The sequence below is a fragment of the Muscardinus avellanarius genome, assembly GCF_963383645.1.
Source record: "Muscardinus avellanarius genome assembly, chromosome: 5".
NCBI lineage: Eukaryota > Metazoa > Chordata > Mammalia > Rodentia > Gliridae > Muscardinus > Muscardinus avellanarius.
Window position 1 is genome coordinate 75,201,946 of NC_137790.1, and position 23,440 is coordinate 75,225,385.

The window sequence follows — 23,440 nt, forward strand, 5'->3', positions numbered from 1 at the left end:
GAACTCCAGACCCAAAGAAATTCAAAGAGGTATGCGTATGTAAAGAATATCACAACAACCTTACTGATTTCAGGGGATTCTCTTATTTCTAAAACCAGTATTTCACCAATACTTTTCCTTTTTTCTTCAGTACTAGGGATTAAAATCAGTGACATTCTATCCTCAAGCTCCACTCTAGCCTATTTTATATTTTATGTTGAAACAGGGTCTCGCTAAATTGTGAAAGCTGGTCTCGAACCTGCAATCCTCCTGTCTCAACCTCCCAAGTACGAGGATTACAAGCTTGAACACCATACCTTTCACCAATTCTTGACTGTTATTACATCTCAAGGACAACTAAGCTAATACATTTAAAAGTTCTTGCAAATAAAAGTGCCTATGAATTTAAGGCATATACAATATTAAATATCACTGTATCAGAAGTTTTCACTAACAGTAATGTGATTTTTGTTGTGGTTATTCTGTGACTGGCTATTGAACCCAGGACATTCTCCTCCTGCTACATCCCCAACCCTTTTTTTCTTTTTTTATCTTGAAAGGGGATGTTATTATGTTAGTGAGGCTGGCCTGGAACCTACTACCCTCCTGTCTCAGTCTCCCAAGTATTAGGAGATTATAGGTATGTACTACCATGTCCAGCTTGCAAATATGACTTTTTTTCCTTCCCCTCACCTTCAGCCCTATTTCATTCATTATTTTGAAACAGGGTCTCACTATGTTGCAGAGGGCATCACTAAGTTGTTGGGGATGACCTCAAACCTGTGATCCTTCCATCTCAGCCTCCCAAATACTGGATTATAAGCATACACCACCACACTCATCATGATTTTTAAAATGAGAATGAAATTACATGAAAAATAAGAAATTTTGTTTCTTTCTGAATCTTATGTTTTGTTTTTGGTGGCACTGGGCATGAAACCCAGGGGTCTTCTACCTCTGAGCTAGACTCCCAGACATGTTTTTTTATATTTTATTTGGAAAAAGGATCTCAGTAAGTTGCTGAGAGCCTCACTAACTAGCTGAGGCTGGCTTCGAACCTGTAAAACCCTCCTGTCTCAGTCTTCCAAGTACTGAAATTACAAGCATATGCCACCATGCTGGCTTAATCTTATGTTTTTAATACTACCAATTTATTTGTTTATTTTTAACAACATCACTTTATCAGTTTAAGAGCTAAAATGTAAAAGGTAACATCTTTCTTTTTTTTTTTGTGGTACTGGGGGTGGAACCCAGAGGCTTTCTACCTCCGGGCTATACTCACAGACCTATTTTATACTTTATTTGGAAACAGGGTCTCACTAAATTGTTGAGAGCCTCACTAAGTAGCCGAGGCTGGCTTCGAACCTGTGCGATCTTCCTGTCTCAGCCTCCCAAGCACTGGAATTACAAGTGTGCGCCACCATGCCCCGCTTATAGATTCCTATTTATATCTGCAAAAGGAAGTTACCAGAAACTATAATTATTTAAGAGATAAGGCTGAGCGTGGTGGCGCACGCTTGTAATCCCAGTTCTTGGGAGGCTGAGACAGGAGGATCGCACAGGTTCGAAGCCAGCTTCAGCTACTGAGTGAGGCTCTCAAAAACTTAGTAACACCCTGTTTCCAAATTGAAGTATAAAATAGGTCTGGGAGTATAGCTCGGAGGTAGAAAAGCCCCTGGGTTCCGCCCCCAGTTTCACAAAAAAAAACAAAACCAAAACCAAAACAAACCCTAAACGTCTTATGACTAAAACATGCTATTTTGGGCTGAGGATGTAGCTCAGTGGTAGAGTGCTTGCCTCGCATCCAAAGGCTGGATGTTCAATTCCCATTACAAGCACTAAAGAAAATTAAAATAAATAAAACATGATATTTTTAAATGACTCCCATGTCCATCTCAAACTGGCCACAATGTCCCAACCAACAAAAGACGCATGAATAAAGATTCTTTAGTCTACCCATGTGGAAAATCCACGGTTGAGTCTTCATGAGAACTTTCATCTCCGATACCACAAGCAATTATAAAAGGCAGGGGTGCAAGCGAAAACGGTCAGGACAGAGGGAAGGAAAAGAGATGTAGAATTAAATGAGTAAATTATACTCCAACTAGCAACTAAAAATACATAAATCAAAGCAAACCACTCAGACTTGGTGGTACACACTTGTAATCTCAGTAACTGGGAGACTGAGACAGCAGGATTTCATGTTTGAGGCCAGCCTCAGCTATTTACTGAGGCTCTCTGCAACTTAATAAGACCCTGTTTCAAAATAAGGAATAAAAAATAGAGTTGGGGGCATAGCTCAGAGGTAGAATGCCCCTGGGTTCAACTCCTAGTACTGAAAAAAAAAAAAAAAGTGAACTGCAGTGTTTCTTTGAGAACCTTACCCCTGATGTTGATGCAAAGCCAATTTCCAAAATTCAATTCATTCAAAAAAATAGCAAGTAAGCCAAGCACAACAGCACATGCCTGTAATTCCAGTACTTGGGAGTCTGAGACAGGAGAATCACAAGGTTTTGGACAGCCTCAGCAACTTAGCAAGGCTCTCAGCACCTTAGTGAGACCTTGTTTCAAAATATCCCCAGTATCACAAACACATACACACAAAAGCAAAGATCCTTAAATGCATGGCATTGTACTGGGAACTGTAAAGGAACATGGCAAATTACTTCATACAAATATTCTTACCTTCAGCTGAAACCCAGTTTCATTCACAGTCTCCTTCCAGTTACCTTCCTAAAAATTAAAATTAATTTTAGAAATCACTACTGCAAAGCAAAACAACCCATAACAAATATTCCAAATTAAATAAGCTGAATACTTATTTTGTTCTTATTTCAAGGAAGAGAGTAGAGAAAAGGTTAAAACATTCTTTCATTTCAAATGAAGTCACATTTCACAGTCCAAAAGACTGACAGGACATGAATCAAGGAGTTTAGAGATCTGAGCTTCAAAAAATTTAAAAATTTTTGCCGGGCATGGTAGCGCACACTTGTAATCCCCGCGCTTGGGAGGCTGAGATAGGAGGATCATGCAGGTTTGAAGCCAGCCTCACCTGGCTTAAGAGACCCTGTTTCCAAATAAAATATAAAATAGGTCTGAGAGTATAGCCCAGAGGTAGAAGGCCGCTGGGTTCCATCCCCAGTACCACCACCAAAAGAAAAAAAAAAAAAATTATGTCATTTAAGTAATACCAAAGTATCATCTTTAATACCTTTAAGTATATAAACATTAGCCATAGAGTCAAGCGTGCTGGCAAACTTGTAATCCTAATACTTGGGAGGCTGAGACAGGAGGATTACAGGTTTGTGGCCTCAGCAACTTGTGAGGCCCTCTGCAACTTAGTGAGACTTGTTTCACACTAAAAATTAGAGCTGGAGGAGTAGCTCAGAGGTAGAATGCCTCTGGGTTCAATTCCCAGTAACACAAAATATAAAAATAAAAAAGAATATTAGCCACAAGAATGATGCAATTCAAACTCTGAAATTCAGATCCAACCAAATAAAACAAACTGCATATAAAAAGCTGCTCCTATGGGCAGGTGTGGCAGTGCACGGGTGAATCCCAGCATTCGGGAGGTTGAGACAAGAGGATCGAGGTTCGCTGACAGCCTAGGCTACTTAGTGAGGCCCTCTGCAACTCAGTGAGACCCTGTTTCAAAATAAAGAATAAAAAATAGGGCTAGGGCTGGGCGTGGTGGCGCACACTTGCAATCCCAGTACTTGGGAGGCTGAGACAGGAGGATCGTGCAGGTTCGAAGCCAGCCTCAGATACTTAGTAAGGCTCTCAGCAACTTAGCGAGACCCTATTTCCAAATAAAATATAAAATAGGTCTGGGAGTGTAGCCCGGAGGTAGAAAAGCCCCTGGATTCCACCCCCAGTACCACAATAAATAAATAAACAAACAAATAAAGTAAGTAAGTAATAGGTATGGCTTAGTGTTTGTAAAGCACTTGCCTTATATGAGGCCCTGGTACTGCAAAAAGAATAAAAATCAAAAAGAATAAGTAGACTAGTTTAAACAAATACAAACAAACAAAATGCCCTAGGGCAAGTGAATATTTTAAAAAGATACCTGAGTTAAAAACAAATGGAAGATTCTGTCTCTACAAAGCACAGGATGTGAAGCCACTCTCAAGAGGAAGTTCTCTAAACCAATCCGTCGCCTCTCCACAAAATCTGGATCCATGTTGTCAGCAGAAAGTTTATGCCAAACAAATTCTGCCTAGGTAAACAAAAATACCATTAGCAATATTTCCAATGTGGAATACCTCTGAACCACTGCCATCTTGCTTCTTACCCGTTTTTCTGGTAGAGGTGGCACAACAATATGTGGGTAGTATACTAAAAGGTAGTTTCTCAGCAGCTCAAACTCACTGTACCGCCTCCACAGTGAGTCTGTTAGGGCACTCTGACCATCTGCGTGTTCAACTGACCTGAAAAGGAATAAAAGAACATCACACACACACACACACACACACACACACACACACACACACCCACCCACCCACCCTCCCACCCACCCAGGGCACTCCACCTCTGAGCTGCGGGTCTGGGGATGGAACTCAGAGGCATTTGACTGCCGAACGACACACCCTGCCCAATTTTTTTATTCTTTATTTTGAAACAGGGTCTCACTGAGTTGCGGAGGGCCTCACTAAGTAGCTGAGGCTGTCCGCGAACCATGATTCTCAGGTCTCAGCCTCCCAAATGCTGGGATTACAAGCGTGCACCACCACGCCCGGCCTCCATCCCCCCTTTTTAAATTTTTAAAAAAATTTTTATTTTTGAAGTACTGAGGACTGAACCCAGGGATATTCTACATGCCACTATGCTCAGCCATTCCTTCTTATTCTAAATGGAAAATATTCTCACACCTATTTTAGGAGTTAATCTTGTAGCCAGGTGTGGTGGCACATGCTTGTAATCCCCGCACTTTGGAGGCTGAGACAGAAGGATCACACAGGTTCGAAGCCAGCCTCAGCTACTTAGTGAGGCTCTCAGCAACTTAGTGAGACCCTTTTTCCAAATAAAGTATAAAATAGGTCTGGGAGTGTAGCCCAGAGGTAGAAAGTCTCTGGGTTCCACCTCTAGTACCACAAAAAGAAAAAGAAAAAGAAAAAAAAAAGAGTTAATCTTGTACCAACAGAAACACACACAAAAACCTTTGAGGGAGTTAAAACCTAGTGACTTTCGCCTTATTCACTCTCAGTCAACTAAACTATAACTCTAAAGACAACAGATGCTACAAAACCTTTCTGCCTAGGCCTCCACCTAATTCTCATCACCAACCTGGTTTCAATGAGGTAAGCAGTATATGTTTCTTGCATGTTCATGGCATTTCTTCCAGTTCGCTTTTCTGCCTCAGAAACACTGATCTCTATCTTCTTCAACCAAAAGTGATTTTCTGTCATCTGAACAAAGATAAATGGAACAATGACAACAAAGAAAAAAACTTCAAGATCTACACCCCCAGACCTCCTATTTTTAAATTTTGAAACAGGGTCTCACTAAATTGCTGAGGCTGGCTTTAAAACTATAATCCTTCGCTGGGCATGGTGGCGCACGCTTGTAATCCCTGCACTTGGGAGGTGGAGACAGGAGGATCGCGCAGGTTCGAAGCCAGCTGTGCTGGCAACTACAATCCTCCTGCTGCAGCCTAGCAAGCACTGGGACTGCAGGCATACACCACCGCACCTAGCCTATTCCTTAATTTGAAACATGGCCTAAATTCCTCAGGGTCTCACTAAATAGCTCAGGTTGGCCTTGTCCTCCTTTCTCAGCTTCCCAAGTACTGGGACTGCAGCTATGTGTCACATGCCCAGCTTAAGCATTCTGATTTATCTCAGTGTAAAAATTCTCTGAATTCTAAAAGTACTGCCGTTGTTTTTTTGTTTTGTTTTGTTTTTGTGATACTGGGGATTAAACTCGGGCATTTTATCGCCAAGCTACACCTCAGCCCCATATTTTTACTTTGAAAGGGGGTCTCGCTAGGTTGATAAGCGTCTCATTATTTGCTAAGGCTGTCCTCGAACCTGTGATCCTCTTGTGTTAGCCTCCCAAATACTGGGATTATAAGGGTGAGGCTGGGATAGGAGGATCAGAGGTTCAAGGCCAGCCTCAGCAACTTAGTGAGTCCTTCAGCAATTTAGTGAGCCCCTGTTTGAAAATAAAAATAAACCAAGTGTGTTGGTGCACACCTGTAATCCTAGTACTTAGGAGGCTCAGAAAGAAGGATCACATCTTTAATCCCAGGCTTAACAACTTAGTGAGACCCTATTTCAAGAAAAAATAATACAGGGCTGGGGGTATAGCTCAGAGGTAGAATGCCTTTGGGTTCAATCCCCAGTAGCACAGAAAAATAAAAGTCAGGTATGGTGGCACATACCTGTCTGTAATACCAGTACTTGGGAGGCTGAGGCAGGAGAATCACAGATTTGAAGCCAACCTAAGCAATTAAATGAGGAGCTGAGGGATTTGATGAGACACTGTTTCCACATAAAACACAAAATAGAGCTGGGAGTGTATCTCAGAGAGAAAATGCTCCTGGGTTGAATCTCCAGCACCACAAAAACTTAAAATAAAAAATTAATGGGAGGCTGAAACAGGAGGATTGCAGTTCACTGACAGTCTCAACTACTTAGGCCCTCTGCAACTCAGTGAGACCCTGTTTCAAAATAAAGAATAAAAAAAAAAATAGGGCTGGGGGAGGGACTCGGAGGCAGAATCCCCCTGGATTCAATCCCCAGTACCACAAAAATAAATAAATAAATAAATAAATAAGGCTGGTAGTGTAGCTAAGAGGTAAAATGCCCCTGGGTTCAATCCCCAGTATCGCCCCCCACATATACACAAATCAGGCTGGGAGTGGTGGTGTACACTTGTAATCCCAGTATTTGGGAGGCAAATTAGAGCCTATGCTTAAAAAAAAAAAAAAAAAAAAAACATAGAGATGGGGGTGTAGCTTGGAAGTAATGTGTTCAATCCCCACTTGCTACCTAGCTGATACATTCTATGACTGTATCTATAAGCTTTCTGTTACTGTAACAAAATACCTGAGACAATCAACTTTTTTATGTTATTTGTGCACTATACCCCTGAGCTATACCTCCAGCCCTTTTTATTTTGAAATAGGGTCACCCTAGGTTACTAAGAGTCTCACTAAATTGCCGAGGCTGGCCTTGAACCTGTAATCCTCCTGTCTACAGGTGTGTACCACCATGCCCACTGAAAACAACTGTGTGTGTGTGTGTGTGTGTGTGTGTGTGTGTGTGTGTGTGCGCGCGTTTTGCTGGGATTGGATCCAGGGACATTCTACCTCTGAACTACACCCTCAGCCCTATTTTGTTTTTTATTTGTAAACAAGGTCTTGCTAAGTTGCCGAGGGTCTCACTATGCTGCTGACACCAGCTTCGAACCTGCAATCCTGTCTCACCATCCCAAGTACTGGGATTACAAGTGTATGTTACTACACTTGGTGACAATCAACTTTAAAAACTGCAAAATTTATTTTGGCAGAGTGTTTTCAAGGTTCCAATCCATGGTTAACTGGTTCTGTTGCTTCTGGGCCTGGGGCAAGGTAGTATGTCACCACTGGGAGCACATGGTGGAGCAAAGGTGCTTACCTCATGACAGCCAGGAAGCAGGAAGAAAGAAAAAAAGGGGGCCAGGTATCAATATTCCCTTTAAGAGCACCATCTGTTAAAGGCACTACCATCTTCCAACAGCGCCACAGGCTGAGGATAAAGCTTTAACACATGAGACTTTGGGGGACATTCAAGACCCAAACTATTGCACTATACCTCTAAGTTTTCTCTTCTTTTTTACATTATTCTCACCCACAAAATACCTGAAACCTTACTCACAGACCTGGTCTACTGCTGAGTTCATCTAATGCCAATCAGGAAAGGTGCTAATTGTGCACTGGGATTTTAAAGCACTGGTTGCTCAGGCCCTCTTTGCTCTGTCAGCACTCCTAGACCTAAAAGGCCCTCTCACTAAGAAAATTACTTACAATTCCCTCATGCCATGGTTCTTCTCTGGGAAATACATTAAGCCCCTACCCCTGCCTCTTAAATGCCAACTCAGCAGAATCTTTAGCCTAAAAAATGTGTTCTCCTATTCCCTTGCCTCTCTCTCTCTCCCTTTGGCTACAACTAATTACTATTTTCTTAAGAGACTGGATTCCCCTCTTATTCTTTCAATCCCAAATTAGTTTAAGCAAAACTGACTGTGCTTTAAAAAAAATAAACACACTCTTCCTCTCAAAGAAAGAAAAGGACATATGACTCACAGAAGGAAAAACAAGATACTATACAAAAAAGAGCCTAGAGCAGAACTTAAGGAATGCTGGCCAGGGCAAAGTCTCGTTTGAGATCAGCCCTCAAATCTGCCATGAAATAAGGCTGACCAGGCAACTTGTGCTATTTCTGAACACTGATACTTTGGTAGTAAAAAACTGGTAAACCACCATATCCCTACATCTCTCTTTTCCTTCTCAAAATTACAACTTAAGCATAACCACACTAAAAACTTTAAAATACTGTATTGGAAAAACTTACAAGGCCATTTAATCCTTTCTTTCTTTAACAGAATGGTTGATGAAAAGCACTTACTTCAAAGCCAGGTGGCCTTGAGCTCATACCCCAGCCATAGCTTCAAACAAGCTTGCAACACTGGTCAAACTACTTTCCTTGACTCTTATGCTTCCTTATCTTTACCTATCTTTTGGGGGTAATTCTGTGGATTAAAAATGAAAAGTGTGCATAGTACACACAAAGAAATCCAACTTAATTTCTGCCCAGATCACATTCCTTTTAGTAACAGTAGCAATGAAGCTGTAAAGCTGCTGAAATGATTCTCCACTGGTGGACTGAGCAGAGGACAATTTCAGAAATGGGGAAGGGGAGAGATGGTGTGAAAAGGATGGGCTGAAGCAGGGTGTCGTGGTGCACACTGTAATCCCAGTACATGAGAGGCTGAGCAGGAGAGTCAAGGTTCAAGGACAGCCAAGGCAAAGAGACTCTCATTAGCCTAGCGAGACCCTGTTGCAAAATAAAAATAAAACAGTGCTGAAGGAGTAGCTCAGAGGTACAATGCCCCTGGATTCAAATCCCAGGGCTACCAAAAAAAAAAAAAAAAGAAGAAGGAAGGAAGGAAGGGTTTTAGAAACCAGGCATGGTATGGCATGCTTCTCATGCCAGTACTTGGGAGGCTGATACAAGAGGACTGCAGGTTTGAAGCCAGCCTCAGCAGCTTAGTGAGGCTTTCAGCAATTCAGTGATATCTATTTCCAAATAAAATATAAAATAGGTATGGGGGTGTAGCGTGGAGGTAGAAGATCCTGAGTTCCATCCTTAATACAACAATAACAAAAAAAAAGGAGGTGGAAACTGCATTGAAATTCTGCATTGAAATTGAGTATGTTTAAATTCCTAGTAATTCTAAAGTATCTGTCCAAATGGCTTGTGCTTATTAAACCACTAAATTAGGGAGTTATTTTAGGAAACCACTTAACTTTCAGTCATTAAGGGATGACCTCTTTTGCGTGTACATTACTTGGACTGAATTCAGGGGTACTCTACCTCTGGAATACACCTTCAGCCTTTTATTTGAGACAAGTTCTTCTGTACTTGTGTATTTATTTGTTTACTTATTTATTTTCCAGTACCAATGATTGAACCCAGGGGCATTCTACCCCCAACATACACACTAAGTCCTATTTTTTATTCTTTATTTTATTTTATTTTATTTGCGGTACTGGGAATGGAAGCCAAGGGCATTGTACCTCCCGAGCTATACCCCAACCCTATTTTTTAGTCTTTTTATTTTTGAAACAGGGTCTGAGTTGCAAAGGGCCTCGCTAAGTAGCTGAGGCTTTCCATAAACTGTGATCCTTCTATCTCAGCCTCCCAAGCAAGTACTGGGATTACAGGTGTGCACTACCATGCCTAGCTTAAGTTTTGTTTTGTTTTTGCAGTACTGAGGATGGAACTTAGGGCCATTCTACCTCCAATCTACACCTCCAGCCCTATTTTTTATTCCCTGCCCCCCCATAATGGAGGTTGAACCCAGGGGGCATTCTACCTCCAAGGTACACTCCCCAGTCCAATTTTTCACTATTTTGAAACACAGTTTCACTAAGTTGTGGAAGGCCTAAGTAGCTGAAGCTGGCCTCGAATCTGCAATCCTCCTCTCAGCCTTCCAAGTACTGGGATTAAATGTGTGCCACCACGCCCGGCTATTTTTTATTCTTTATTTTGAAGCAAAGTCACATTAAGTTGTGGAGGGCCTCACTAAGTAGCTGAGGGTGTCCTCAAACCTGTGCTCCTCCTGTCTCAGACTCCAAAGTTCTGGAATTCCAAGCATGTGCCACCACGCCTGGCTTAAGTCTTTACTACAATTTTATATTAAGTTACTAAGTGCTCTCACAAAATAATTGGCCAAATCTATTACAATAAGCATGGGAGGCTGAGACAGGATTGTGGTTCTCAGCCAGCCTCAGCTACTTAGTGAGGCCCTTTTCAACTCAGCGAGAAACCCTGTTTCAAAATAAAGAATGAAAAGCCAGGCGTGGTGGTGCAAGCTTGTTATCCCCGCACTTGGGCGGCAGAGACAGGAGGATCGTGCAGGTTTGGAGCCCGCCTCGCTGGCTTAAGAGACCCTGTTTCCAAATAAAAATATAAAAAATAGGTCTGGGAGTATAGCCCGGAGGTAGAAGGGTTTCCAGGAAGCCCAGTACCACCAAAAAAAAAAAAAAAAAAAAAAAAAAAAAAAAGAATTAAAAAAAAATAGGGCTTGGGGGTGTAGGTCGGAGGTAGAAAGCCCCTGGGTTCCATCTCCAGTACTACCAAAAAAAAAAAAAAAAAATCTTATTACAATAAATATTAGAGTTCTCGATGCAACCAATAAGAGGCATAGGAAGCCAGGTATGATGGTGCATATGTCTAGTTCTAGTACATGGGAAGCTCAGATAGGAGGTTTGCAGATTCAGGGCCAGCCTCAACAATTTAGCAAGGCCCTAGCAACTTAGTGAGATACTGTTTCAAAATTAAAAAATAAAATAAAGCTGGGGTTATATCTCAAAAGTAGAATGCCCCTGAGTTCAATCCCCATTACCATAAAATAAATAAATAAAAATAAATAAATAAATAAGAAAGGAAAGGGCAAAAAGAATGGATAAGCCGTGCACACTGAATGAGAATGAGCAGGACGGGCTGACATGGAGCACTACATCGAATTTCTGAAATATTTTCCATTTGTAGACAAATCCACAAATCTTGTAGGACATGTAAATAAGACACCTTCCAATGAAAGCACTTGTAAATATGAGACGATGCAATTCTCTCCTTTTCTTTACACAAGTGAAAATCCCTATCAAAGGAGCTTCCAAAGCGAATACAGGGGATACAGTCTTTAATGGGAAATATGGCACGTTCCCCAAACAATGAAACTGGACCTAAATAAGGAGTCTGGCAAGTGTCCCTCGGGTACCTTTCCTTCCGGACAGGGCAGCAGGGCGCGGGCAACGCCCCCGCGCCGCCCGGCCCGGCCTCCGGCCGCATTCTCTCCCCGTCACACGGGGCGCCCCCGAGCCGGCGCTCCCCTCGGCCGCGGCGCAGGGTCAGCCGCCCCGGCCGCCCTCCCAGCCTCGCCGGCTCCCGGCCCGCGGCCGCGCCGGGCGCCCCTTCCCCACAGACCCGGCCTCCCCGCCCGCCAGGCCCGCCACAGGCCGCGGCCGCCGCTCCTCACCGCGTCCACCCCGGAGCCCTCTTCCCGGGCCCCCTGCACGTCCTCGCCGGCCGCCGCCTCCAGCCCTGCGTCGGGGAGGCCCAGCGGCTCCAGGGAGGCCGGCTGCAGCTGCCTTTCGGGGTCCGAAGGTGCTTGCTCCATGGTTGCGGTTCGGGTCGGCGCCGCGGTTCAGTGCGCCTGCGCGCCGCCCGGCCCCGCCCCTCCGCCAGGCTCGACCCCGCCCCTCCGCCAGGCTCGGCCCCGCCCCTCCGCCAGGCTCGGCCCCGCCCCTCCGCTCGGCGGCTCGGCCCCGCTCCGATTGGCTCCACTGGGCAGCGGAGACTGGCCGCGCGAGCAAGCGCCTGGGAGGCAGCCAGCGAAGGGGGCTATTCCACAGCTGAGGCCCCAGACACAGAAACCCGAGAGAAGTGGTGGAGAGGGCGAAATAGAAAGACAAACGGAAGGATAACACAGGATATTAGTATGGAAGCCAATTAGGTTAGTAATTACCTAAGGAAAATGTGAATTCCAAAGAAATTGGAAGCTGGCCATGGTGGCACACAACAGTACCTGAAAGCTGAGACAGAAGGATCACAGGTTTGAGGCCAGCCTCAGCAATTTAGTGAGGTCCCTCAGAAATTTAGTGAGACTTTGTTTCAAAATAAAAAATAAACCAGGTGTGGTGGTGTACACTTTGTAATCCCAGTACTTTGGAGGCTGAGACAGGAAGATTACGAGTTCCCAGCCAGCCTCAGCTACTTAGTGAGGCCCTTTGCAATTTAGCGAGATCTTTTTCAAAATTAAAAAAAAAAAAACCAGGGGTGATGGAGAATGCTTAAAATTCCAGTACTTGGGAGACTGAGACAGGAGGATCACAGGTTTGCAGCCAGCCTCAGCTACTTAGGTCCTCCACAACTTTGTGAGAGTCTGTTTCAAAATAAAGAATAAAACATAGGGCTAGGGGTGTAGCTCAGAGGTAGAATGCCTCTGGGTTCAACCCCCAGTACCGAGAAAAAAGAAAATAATAAAAAATAGGGCTAGGGATATAGCTCGGAGGTAAAAATTTCTCTGGGTTCAATCTCCAGTACTGCAAAAAAAAAAAAAAAAAAAAAAATTAAAATAGGGTCTTGAGCTGGGCGTGGTCACGCTTGTAATCCCAGCATTCAGGAGGCTGAGACAGAAGGACTGCGGTTCGCAGACAGCCTCAGCTATTTAAGGCCGTCTGCAACTTAGTGAGCCCCTGTTCCAAAATAAAGAATACAAAATAGGGCAGGGTGTGCTGCTCAGAGGTCGAATGCCCTGCCCCTGGGTTCCATCCCCAGACCCACAAAAAAATAAATGAACAAAATAAAATAGGGTCTCACTAAGTTGCAGTCAGCGTCACTAAGTAGCTGAAGCTGGCCTCAAGCCTGCAATCCTGTTTCAGCCTCCCAAATGCTGGAATTACGTGTGCCACCATGCCCAGCATGCAAAACTGATATTCTAAGATATAATTAAGAGTGGCCTTCGGGAGTGTGGTCCCATTGTAGTCAAAGGGACCTAGAGGGAACTCTCCAGATTAAGGAAGTTTTCTTTCTTGCTGTTCTGGGGATGGAACCCAGGGATATTACCCCTCTGAACTACACTGCCAGCCCTATTTTATTTTTTTATTTTGTAACAGGGTTTCACTAAATTGCAGAGGCTGGGTGCGAACCTGCGAATCTCGTCTCAGTTTCCCAGGAACTGAGATTGCAGGTGTGCTCCACCAAGCCCAACAAATGAAATATTTTATATATTTTTTCTTTGGTACTGGGGATAGAACCCAGAGTTATTCTACTTCTGAGCTACACCCCCAGCCCTATTTTTTATTCTTTACTTTGAAACAGGGTCTTGCTGAGTTGCAGAGGGCCTAAGTAGCTGAGACTGTCTGCAAATCACAATCCTCCTGTCTCATCCTCCCAAATGCTGGGATTACAAGTGTGTACTACCATGCCCAGCAGAAAGGTTTTATATCTTGATTTGATATGGATATTGCATGCAAATATACAATTATCAAACTCATTATACACTTATAAGTGCATTTTACTGCTAATTAAGCCTTAATTTAAAAAATGAAAGAAGTGGCTCTCGCTGAGATGCAGTCTTTGGCCTTGTAAAAATCCACCCAAGAAGCCGGGCATGGAAGTGCACACTTACAATCCCAGCATTTGGGAGACTGAGACAAGAGAATCCAGGTTGGCAGAGAGCATCAGCTACTTAAGGAAGTCCTCTGCAATCTGGTGAGACCTGTTTCCAAATAAAGAATAAATAGGGCTGGGGGTGTAGCTCAGAGGTAGAATGTCCCTGGGTTCCATCCCCAGTACTGAAAGAAAAAAAAAAATCCACCCAAATGTCCACTTTATTCCTTTAGATGTGTTTGTGTTTGACTCAGTATTTCACCAGTGACTCACCAAGCACCAGGGAAGGAAAGAGTCAATGCATTGGTAGACTTAATCTGTTTTGTTTCTTTTAGCATGTCTGGACTTTGCAATTTATTTCCTTTACTTTTATCACTGCATTGTAGTTATATGTCATAGTGAGATTTAAAGTGATACATTCCTACATACACTCATTACTTGGTGTACTTCCCTTGGTGTCCCACCCTGCTTCCCACCTCCTTCATCCCCAAACATGTTAGTGCAAAATGTAGTAATATATGTAGACAAAGTAACGTGTAGACACACATTTATTTGACGGTTCCCTTCCTCAAGGCTTATTTTCCCCTCCCTACTTCACTCCTCAGTCACTTCCCACTATTCTACTATTCTCTTCCCTCATGAACTGAAGACCCTTTGGTTTCCTGTTTTTTTTTTTTTTTCTAGCTTCCACATAAGAGAGAAAACATACAACTCATATTTTTCCAAGACTGGTTGATCTCATTTAGTGTAATATTATGTAGTTACAGCTGGGTGTGTTGGCGCTCGCTCGTAATCCCAGTATTTGGATGGCTGAGACAGGAGGATTGAAGGTTCAAAGCTAGCCTCAGCAGCTTAATGAGGTCCTCCATAATTTGGTAATAATAAATAAAGAATAAACTAGGTGTGGTGGCATATGCTTGTAATTCCAGTACTTGGGAGGCTGAGACAGGAGGTTAACAGGTTTTGAAGACAGCCTCAGAAACACAGTGGGACTCTCAGCAACCCAGTGAGATCCTGTTTAAAAACAAAATATAAAATAGTGCTGAGCTGGCAGGGTGTCATATGCTTGTAATCCCAGTACTTGGAAGGCTGATACAGGAAGATCTCAGGTTCATGGACAGCCTTAATTATCTACTTAGTGAGGCTCTCTGCAACTTAGTTTCAAAATAAAGAATAAAAAATAGGATTGGGGGTGTAGCTCTGAGGTAGAATGCCCCTGGGTTCAATTCCCAATGCCAAATACTCACAAAATTATAAATAAAATAAAAATAATGCTCAACAGCCTTTCCTTCATCAACATTCCACTGAGCAATGCCCTCAGCAACTTAGTGAGACCCTGTTTCAAAATAAGGATAAAGTCAGGCTGGGGGTACAGCTCAGAGGTAGGAAGTCCCTTGGTTCAATCCCCAATACCAAAGGGGGGGGGGGAGATCCTCAAACTTTAGACCAAGAAATTATTGCCCAGAAACTCTAGTTTGCTTCAGCCTACTTACTCAGCCAACATCTGCTGAGTGTTTCTTTAAAGCCAAATGGTCCACTGGACTCTGATGTGGTGGATGGGATTTAGATGAGGGAAAAAGTTAACTACTAAGTTCCTGCACAATGGAATGTTGATGAACACACACACACACACACACACACACACACACACACACACACGAGAAAATCAATATCCCTTCCACATAACTCTACTTCCTACTTCTCTCCCTTCATAAAACAAAGAAAGCATCCATTGTTCTCTAGTTTTATTATTTTTAAATTTTTCCAACACATGAACCATAGCTCATTTTGAGCTTTTCAGTGCATTTCACAGCAAAAACAAAGAGAATCATTAAAATGGTTGTATACAAACCAATTGTTTCTTTTAATTTACAATTTGTTGAAAAAATTGTTTTGCTGTTTTCATCTAACCCCCCCCCCCCAAAAAAAAGAACACAATGTATCAGAGCACAAGGCTTAAACTTATGATGGTGGGACAGACACAGCTATCTGCCAGGCTGAGGACTGACAGGTGTGTGTATGCACAGATTGGAAGACCACATCAGGAGAAACAGAGTAAGGCACCACTCTTGGAAAATTAAGGTAGCTTGCAGTAACAAGTGTGGAGCACCACAAGTTGGTGCCCAATAAATACTTAAATGAATGATGAAAACCATAATCAGTACTATCCTATTAATTGCCAGCAATTCTTCAACCTCAATAAAATACTGATTTTAAAAAAAGATCTGTACCTGAATACAACTTCCTGATCTCTTTTTTCCTGATACCTTTTTATTTCATACTCTTTCTTCAGCATTTACGTTTTCTTGAGAAGAAAATAAAACCATACCTTTCCATGCGCTCAGTCATTATGACGGAATTACTGACAAATATGAATAGCCATTTGTTTTAACGTCTGAGTGAACAGAGGTAAGATAAAGCAAGCTTCTCCAGAGGGAGGGTACATAATACTGAATATTAGCCACAAGGGAAAAAAGATGAGAAAAGTGTAACAGTTTTATTTTTTAATATTTGCTATTTTCTTTAATGCCTTAGGTTCTTGAGAAAGGCCAAAATCTCATCATATTGACATGAACACATTAAAAAAATCATCTCTCAAGTGTAATATTTAATAAAACTAGGTGTTGAAAAATGTTCTGAAATTTTTCAAGTCAATGTTGTTTTCAAGTATATTAAAATGCTCAGAAGAAAAAATTCTCCATGGTTATAATTCTAATCAATTTATAAATATACTTTTTAAAAGAGTTCCAATAGAAGTGGATAGTGGATAATGAGTAAGTTCCTCAGATACAGGCACACAGTCCTTGAAGAAATAGAATGCCTTGTTACTACAACCTGGTGATTTGTTTTTTTAACACTGATTTCAGGCACAATGGCTGAATCCACTTCTGGGTCATGTTCTTCCTCCTCTTGGTTGGTTCTTAAGAGTAGTGAATATTTCAGTTATGAACAGAAAGCAAAACACAAGCTCTGAAAGAAATTTCACTTTTCACTACAAAGAATTCAAAGCCATCGAGTTCTCACTGTTGGGTACATCTGCTGCCACTGTGCAAAAACAGGATTTTTGAACAGCTTTAGGACCAGGAACCAGATAGAAACTTAGTCATCTAGTAACTTGCGTGGAAGGTGTGACGATGGTATTGCTCACGTGGCATGGACAGGCTGGGAGGAGGTCCACCATGTAACTTTAACACTTTGGTCTTGCTGCAGTGTTATGGGCCCTGTTGGGTACATTCCTGGCTAGCTAGCTTCAGTCGGTGCAGCTGGGAAGCAGGTCACTCAGTGCAATGATTCCAGTCCAGGACGGTTTGGGGTAAACAGAGAAGAACCTCATTTGGTTGAGTCTTAGAGAACATGTGTCACTCTGTTGGTTGTGTAGTTGGAATTATTTTCCAAAGGGGTTTGTGATAAACCCAGCCATCTCCCTGAAATAAGTAGAAAGATAAATTAAAGAGCCATTTAATATTTTCAAAATCAGAATGCAAAACTAGAAGCAACACTTTCACTGTAATGAAATTGTATTCTGCCATTTAAAAAGAAGAGTTTGCCAGGCATGGTGGTTCAGGCTTGTTACCCCAGCATTCAGGAGGCTGAGACTGGAGGGGTTCGCGGACAGCCTCAGCTACTTAGTGAGGCCCTGTGCAACTTAGAGAGATCCTGTTTCAAAATAAAGAAAATAAAGGATAGAAAGAGTTTTAGCCAGACCTGATAGTACACACATGTAATCCCATTACTTGGGAGGCTAAGACAAAAGGATCACAGGTTTGAGGACAGTCTAAGCAAGTATTTAAGACTCTAAGCAACCTAGTGAGACTCTGTTAAAAAAAAAAAAGGGGGGGGGGGCTGGGCTGGGCATGGTGGTGGGTGCACACTTGTAATTACAGCATTTGGGAGGCTGAGACAGGAGGATCACGATTCACGGACAGCCTCAGCTACTTATTGAGGCCCTTTGCAACTAAGTGAGATTGTTTCAAAATAAAGAATAGAAAATAGGGCTAAGGGTACAGTTCTGAGGTAGAATTCTCCTGGGTTCCATCCCCAGTACTGCAAAAAAAAAAAAAAAAAAAAAAAAAGGCTGGTGGTATAGCCTGGAGGTAGAATGCCCCTGGGTTCAATCCTCAGTATCACACACACAAAATAATAATTAATAATAATAATAATAAGCAATTAAAAAAAATAAAAAGAAGAGTTTCTGTGAAGAAATAAAACCTCTGTGGGTGTCACTCAGAGGTGGAATGCTCCTAGGTTCCATCCCCAGTACTGAAAAAAAAAAAAAAAAAAAGGTCAAACAACACCTGCAGTTTAGCTGAGATTAGAAAAGAAGTCTTGTATGGGAGCACAGAGCACATAGTTTGTGACCCAGAAACATTTGATTACTGGCAACAGGGAAAGCAGAAAGAAATGGTGATGAGGACCAGCTAGCACCATCTCTCCATCAGGCACCTACAGTATCTAAGTGTCACTATCTCTGCTTCTTTCCTGACTGACTGTCCTGAGTCCTGTGAGTAGGATACTCCCAGCAGACAAAGTTAAAGTCAAAGAATGACTAAAGATGGAAGAAGAGCTATAGAAAGTAGCTTAGTATACTGTGGCATACTGGAGTGGGAATTTGGTAGTTATGACAAGCAAAACAAAGAGCAGTTTATTGTTTCAACAAATAGACAAAGTCAGATTATCTCCCAATTCGCCTGCCCCCTTTTGATACTTCTATCTCTGGGCTACACCCCCAGCCTTATTTTTTTTTTTAGTTTGGAAACAGGGTCTTGCTAAGTTGCTGAGATTGGCTTCAAACCTATGGTCCTCCTGTCTTAGATTCCAAAGTACTGGGATTACAATTGTGCACCACTACGCCCAGCTGGGACTACTGTTCAAAGGCGGTGTGTGTGTGGGGGTGTCTGTCAGTATAATTCAGAGGTAAAATGCCCCCAGGTTCAATCCCCAGCACCACCAAATCCACAAAACCAAATGCCAAAAAAAAAAAAAGAGAATATAACCAATAGATCCCAATGAATGACATGTAAACACACACACAAATGGAAGGAAATGGAAGACTGTATCATGAAAGTGTGAAAAATGGTCAGGAAAAGGAGGAGATTTGATTAAATGATGCTAGAAACACATTAAGTTAGCTGATTTATACTTTCTCAGGTGAATTTCCCCCTTTTTACTCTAAAAGTGGTCTTCCTTCCTTCCTTCCTTCCTTCCTTCCTTCCTTCCTTCCTTCCTTCCTGGTACTGGGGTTCCTGGAAGCCCTTCTACCTCCCGACTACACTACCAGACCTATTTTCTATTTTATTTGGAAACAGGGTCTCTTAAGCTAGTGAGATTGGCTTCGAGCCTGCGCAATCCTCCTGTCTCCGCCTCCCAAGCGCGGGGATTACAAGCGTGCGCCACCACGCCAGGCGCTTCTTTACTCTTGAATCTAACTAACATCAGCTCCTAATTGGTCCGCAACCTATCTGAGAGTAATAGCGAGAGTAGTAGCAAACAGTGAAAAAGCTCTTGTGACTCCTAACAGTATTTAGGACACATTTATTATGGGCCCCACTCTGTTTAGGACTATAGAAAAGACAAAACTGAAATTCTCAATAACTCATGATTCTTAGCAAAGAACCACACATGACATCAGTGGCAACGAATCTGTTAGGAACCTGGCTGCCATTTCTCGCCAGCCTTACCTGCAGCCCACAGTGCTTCCTATTAGGGATGGCACACATCCTAAACACACACACACACACACACACACACACACACACACACACACACACACGACGTAGTGGCTGCTCCCACAGCCTGAGGAGTTAATATCATGGCACATCTCTAACTCACCTGCTGCATGATAGGGCAATGACATACCATTTAAATAATGGGCCCAAGGCCGGGCGTGGTGGCGCACGCTTGTAATCCCCGCGCTTGGGAGGCAGAGACAGGAGGATCGTGCAGGTTCGAAGCCAGCCGCACGCGCTGGTTTAGGAGACCCTGTTTCCAAATTAAAAAAAAAAAAAATGTAGCCGGGTGTGGTGGCGCACGCTTGTAATCCCCGCACTTGGGAGGCGGAGACAGGAGGATCGCGCAGGTTCGAAGCCAGCCGCGCGCGCTGGCTTAGGAGACCCTGTTTCTAAATAAAAATATAAAAATAGGTCTGGGAGTGTAGCCCAGAGGTAGAAGGGCTTCCAGGAACCCCAGTACCACCAAAAAAAAAAAAAAAAAAAATGTAAAAATAGGTCTGGGAATGTAGCCTGGAGATAGAAGGGCTTCCAGGAACCCCAGTACCACCAAAAATAAATAAATAAATAAAATAAAATAAAAAATAAAAAATAAAATAAATAAATAAATAATGGGCCCAAATATGAGTCTGCATCTCCAGTCTATTTTTCCACTAAGAAGTTACTTAGCTGTGCATGGTTGCATGCACCTCTAATCCCAGTACTTGGGAGGCTGAGACAGGAAGATCACAGGTTCAAGATCAGCCTCAGCAATTTAGTGAGACCCTATTTCAAAATAAAACATAGGGTTAGGGTATAGCTCAAAGGTAGAATACCCCTGAGTTCAATCCCCAGTATAAAAAGTTACTTAAGATCATCTGGGTTGAAAGAAATTTGCTGTTTTGGGGACAGCTGCCATAATTTGCTACCACTTTTTCTCTCTGTCTACCATCACTATGCATGATAAAAAGATTAAAAGGTAGAATGTTAATATTTATATAAAAATAAATGAATAACAAGTTTATATGTCATGTCAGTAGCAGGAATCAGGTTCCTGTCCTTTAAAATTCTATTGACTGCATCTTTTAAAAATATAGCTCCATGCTCAGCCCCCTGCGCTTTCTTTTCTTTTGGTACTGGGGATGGAACCCAGGGACATTCTACCTCCAAGCTACACCCCCCCGCCCTGTATTTTATTCTTTATTTTGAAACAGGGTCTCACTAAGTTACAGAGAGCCTCCCTAAGTAGCTGGGGCTGTCTATGAACCGCAATCCTCCTATCTCAGCCTCCCGAATGCTTGGATTACAAGCGTGCACCACCACGCCTGGCTCCCCAGAGCTAATTTTTATTTTTATTTTATTTCATTTTTCTGCGGGTCTAGAGATGGAACCCAGGGGCATTCTACCTCCGAGCTACCCCCCCCCCGCCCTATTTTTTATTATTTTATTTTGAAACCGGGTCTCACTGAGTTGCAAAGGGCCTCACTAAGTAGCTGAGGCTGTCTGCGAACCGCGATCCTCTGGTCTCAGCCTCCCAAATGCTGGGATTACAAGTGTGCGTCACCACGCCCAGTTCAGAGCTAATTTTTAAAGATAGATGAAGGTTCTCAGTTTGGAACTCTCCTCACTACAATCTATGCCTATTGTACTTGCTTTCTAAATAAGCCTGAAATGAAATACCAGGCTATGTGTATATATGTATTTATTTCTGTGGTAACCAGGGTGTTCTACCTCTGAGCTACACCATTACACTTTTTTATTCTTTATATTCAAACATGAGTCTTGCTAAGTGCACACTGACCTTGAACGTGTGACTCCTGTTTTAGCCTCCCAATTACTGGGATTACAGGTATGTGCTGCCACCAGGCCTAGCTACTGATATTATTTTTTTCATATAAAAGCTTAGAGATAAAAAAAAAAAAACTTTCCCTTTACTAATGTTTCTATCCAAGAAAAGAGTTGGCAAAAGATTTGAGAAAAGAAACTAGTGACATTATTTTACTAAGTTATGGATCTTCCTCCTCCTTCGTTTTGTGGTACTAAGGATGGAACCCATAGATTCTACCTCGGATCCCCAACCCTATTTTTTGTTTAAATTTTGAAATAAGGTCACTAAGTTGTGGGGGCCTCACTAAGTTGCAGAGGCTGGCTTTGATCTTCCAATCCTCCTGTCTCAGTCTCCCAAGTACTGGGATTACAGGCGCACACTACTGTACCTGGTGCACATGCGTGTGCGCATGTATGTGTGTGTTAGTACTGGGGATTGGACCTAGGGGTGTTTTTCGTCTGCTCTACATCCCCAGACCATTTTTATTTTTTAGTAGTCCTGGGGATTCAACATAAGACCATGGTACCTCCAAGCTATACCTCCAGTCCTTTTTATTTTGAAACAGGGTCTCACTAGGTTGATGAGAGTTTTACTATATGCTAAGGTTGTCTTCAAAACTGCAGTCCTCCTTTCTCAGCCTCCCAATTATTGAGACTACAGGTGTGCACTACTGCACCTGGCTTATTCATTTATTAATTTATTTTTTGTGATACTGGAGATCACACCCAGGGGTATTGTTTGTTTGAGCTATAACCCAGCTCATTTTAATTTTTTTATAGTACTACGCGTTGGACCTAAGGGCATGCATTCTATCTCCAAGCAACACCCTAAAACTCCTTTTTTGGGGGGTGGGGTGGTGGTGCTGGGGATTAAACCACTGAGCAACATCACTAGCTCAGTTTCTTATCTGGAAACAGGGTCTTGCTAGGTTGATGAGAGAGTTTTGCTACTTGCTGAGGCTGTCCTTGAATCTGCTATCCTCCTGTCTTAAACTCTGAAGTACTGGGATTACAAGCGTGTACCACTATGCCTGGTGTATTTTTTGTTTTGAAACAGGGTCTCAGTAGGTTGATGAGACTCTTATTATGTAGCTGAGGATGGTCTTAAATCTGTGATCCTCCTATCTTAGTCTTGCAAGTACTGGGATGACAGGCATGTGCCACCACATCCGGCTTTATTCTTTATTTTGAAACACATCTCATTAAGTTGCTAAGGGCCTTGCTAAGTTGGTGGAGATGGCCTTGAATCTGCAGTCAGTCCTCCTACCTCAGCCTTCCAAGCACCACGTCTGGATAAAATGAACTGTTTTTAAAAACATGGATACATTAATGATAGTAATCCAACAAAGCCTTAAAAGCCACAGTTCTAAGCAGATGGAGTTTCAGCCTGTCCACATGTATGACATACCTCTTTAGTAAAGTACTTGGTCTCCCAGGGAGTGCCTGTTTCAGTCCGATGCCTTTCCTCAGTCCTCTGGCGTTCTTCCAGGGCACGTTTATGCTCTGTGGCCTTATCAATTTCAGATTCCCTCAGAGAGTCTGTCACATTTTTCCATAATCGCCTAAAAACCAAAATTGTATTATTTTACAAATATTCTTTCATTAAAAGGATAATAGAACTGATACTCTCTAAATTACAGTAATTTATAAAAATATTTCCTTAACCAGATGTACAATTCCATGCCTAAGCTAATATTCAGGATGTTGCTGCTTTTGCTTTTTTCTGGGGGAAAGGGGATACTAAGGACTAAACTCAAGGGCATTTTACCTCTGAGCTACATCCCCAGGCCTATTTTGTTTTTTAGTTTGAAACAGTCTCACTAAGTTGCTTAGGCTAGTTTTGAACTTATGATCATCCTGCCTCAGCCTCTCAAGTACTGTGACTACAGATGTATGCAGCCATTCCTGGCTTATTCAACTTTTATTTTGTTTTCTCACCTTTGATACCTTTAGACTGAAACCAGGAGTGTTCTGCCTCTGAGTTATGCCCTATACCTCTTTTTTATTTTTGAAACAGGGTAGCACTAAGTTGCTGAAGCTGGCCTA

General features: G+C 42.5%; 2 protein-coding genes and 1 long non-coding RNA gene across 3 annotated transcripts in view; 1 reads left to right on the plus strand and 2 right to left on the minus strand.

The window, feature by feature from the left end:
* The window catches only part of SNX4 (sorting nexin 4), a gene marked incomplete at both ends in the record, with an annotated part of 49,769 nt that extends 37,901 nt beyond the window's left edge, over positions 1–11,868 (minus strand). Inside the window, 5 exons of the mRNA XM_080695807.1 lie at positions 2,665–2,712; positions 4,052–4,201; positions 4,277–4,412; positions 5,269–5,390; positions 11,728–11,868. Coding sequence (XP_080551933.1) covers positions 2,665–2,712; positions 4,052–4,201; positions 4,277–4,412; positions 5,269–5,390; positions 11,728–11,868 — 597 coding nt within the window. The remainder of the gene's footprint in view (positions 1–2,664; positions 2,713–4,051; positions 4,202–4,276; positions 4,413–5,268; positions 5,391–11,727) is intronic.
* The window catches only part of LOC308263049, a 448,643-nt gene that overhangs the window by 122,752 nt on the left and 302,451 nt on the right, over positions 1–23,440 (plus strand). The gene's annotated exons all lie outside the window — the stretch shown is intronic.
* OSBPL11 (oxysterol binding protein like 11) overlaps positions 17,222–23,440 on the minus strand; it is a gene marked incomplete at both ends in the record, with an annotated part of 87,565 nt that continues 81,346 nt past the window's right edge. The window contains 2 exons of the mRNA XM_080696727.1: positions 17,222–17,287; positions 22,803–22,956. Of these exons, the coding sequence (XP_080552853.1) occupies positions 17,222–17,287; positions 22,803–22,956 (220 nt within the window). The remainder of the gene's footprint in view (positions 17,288–22,802; positions 22,957–23,440) is intronic.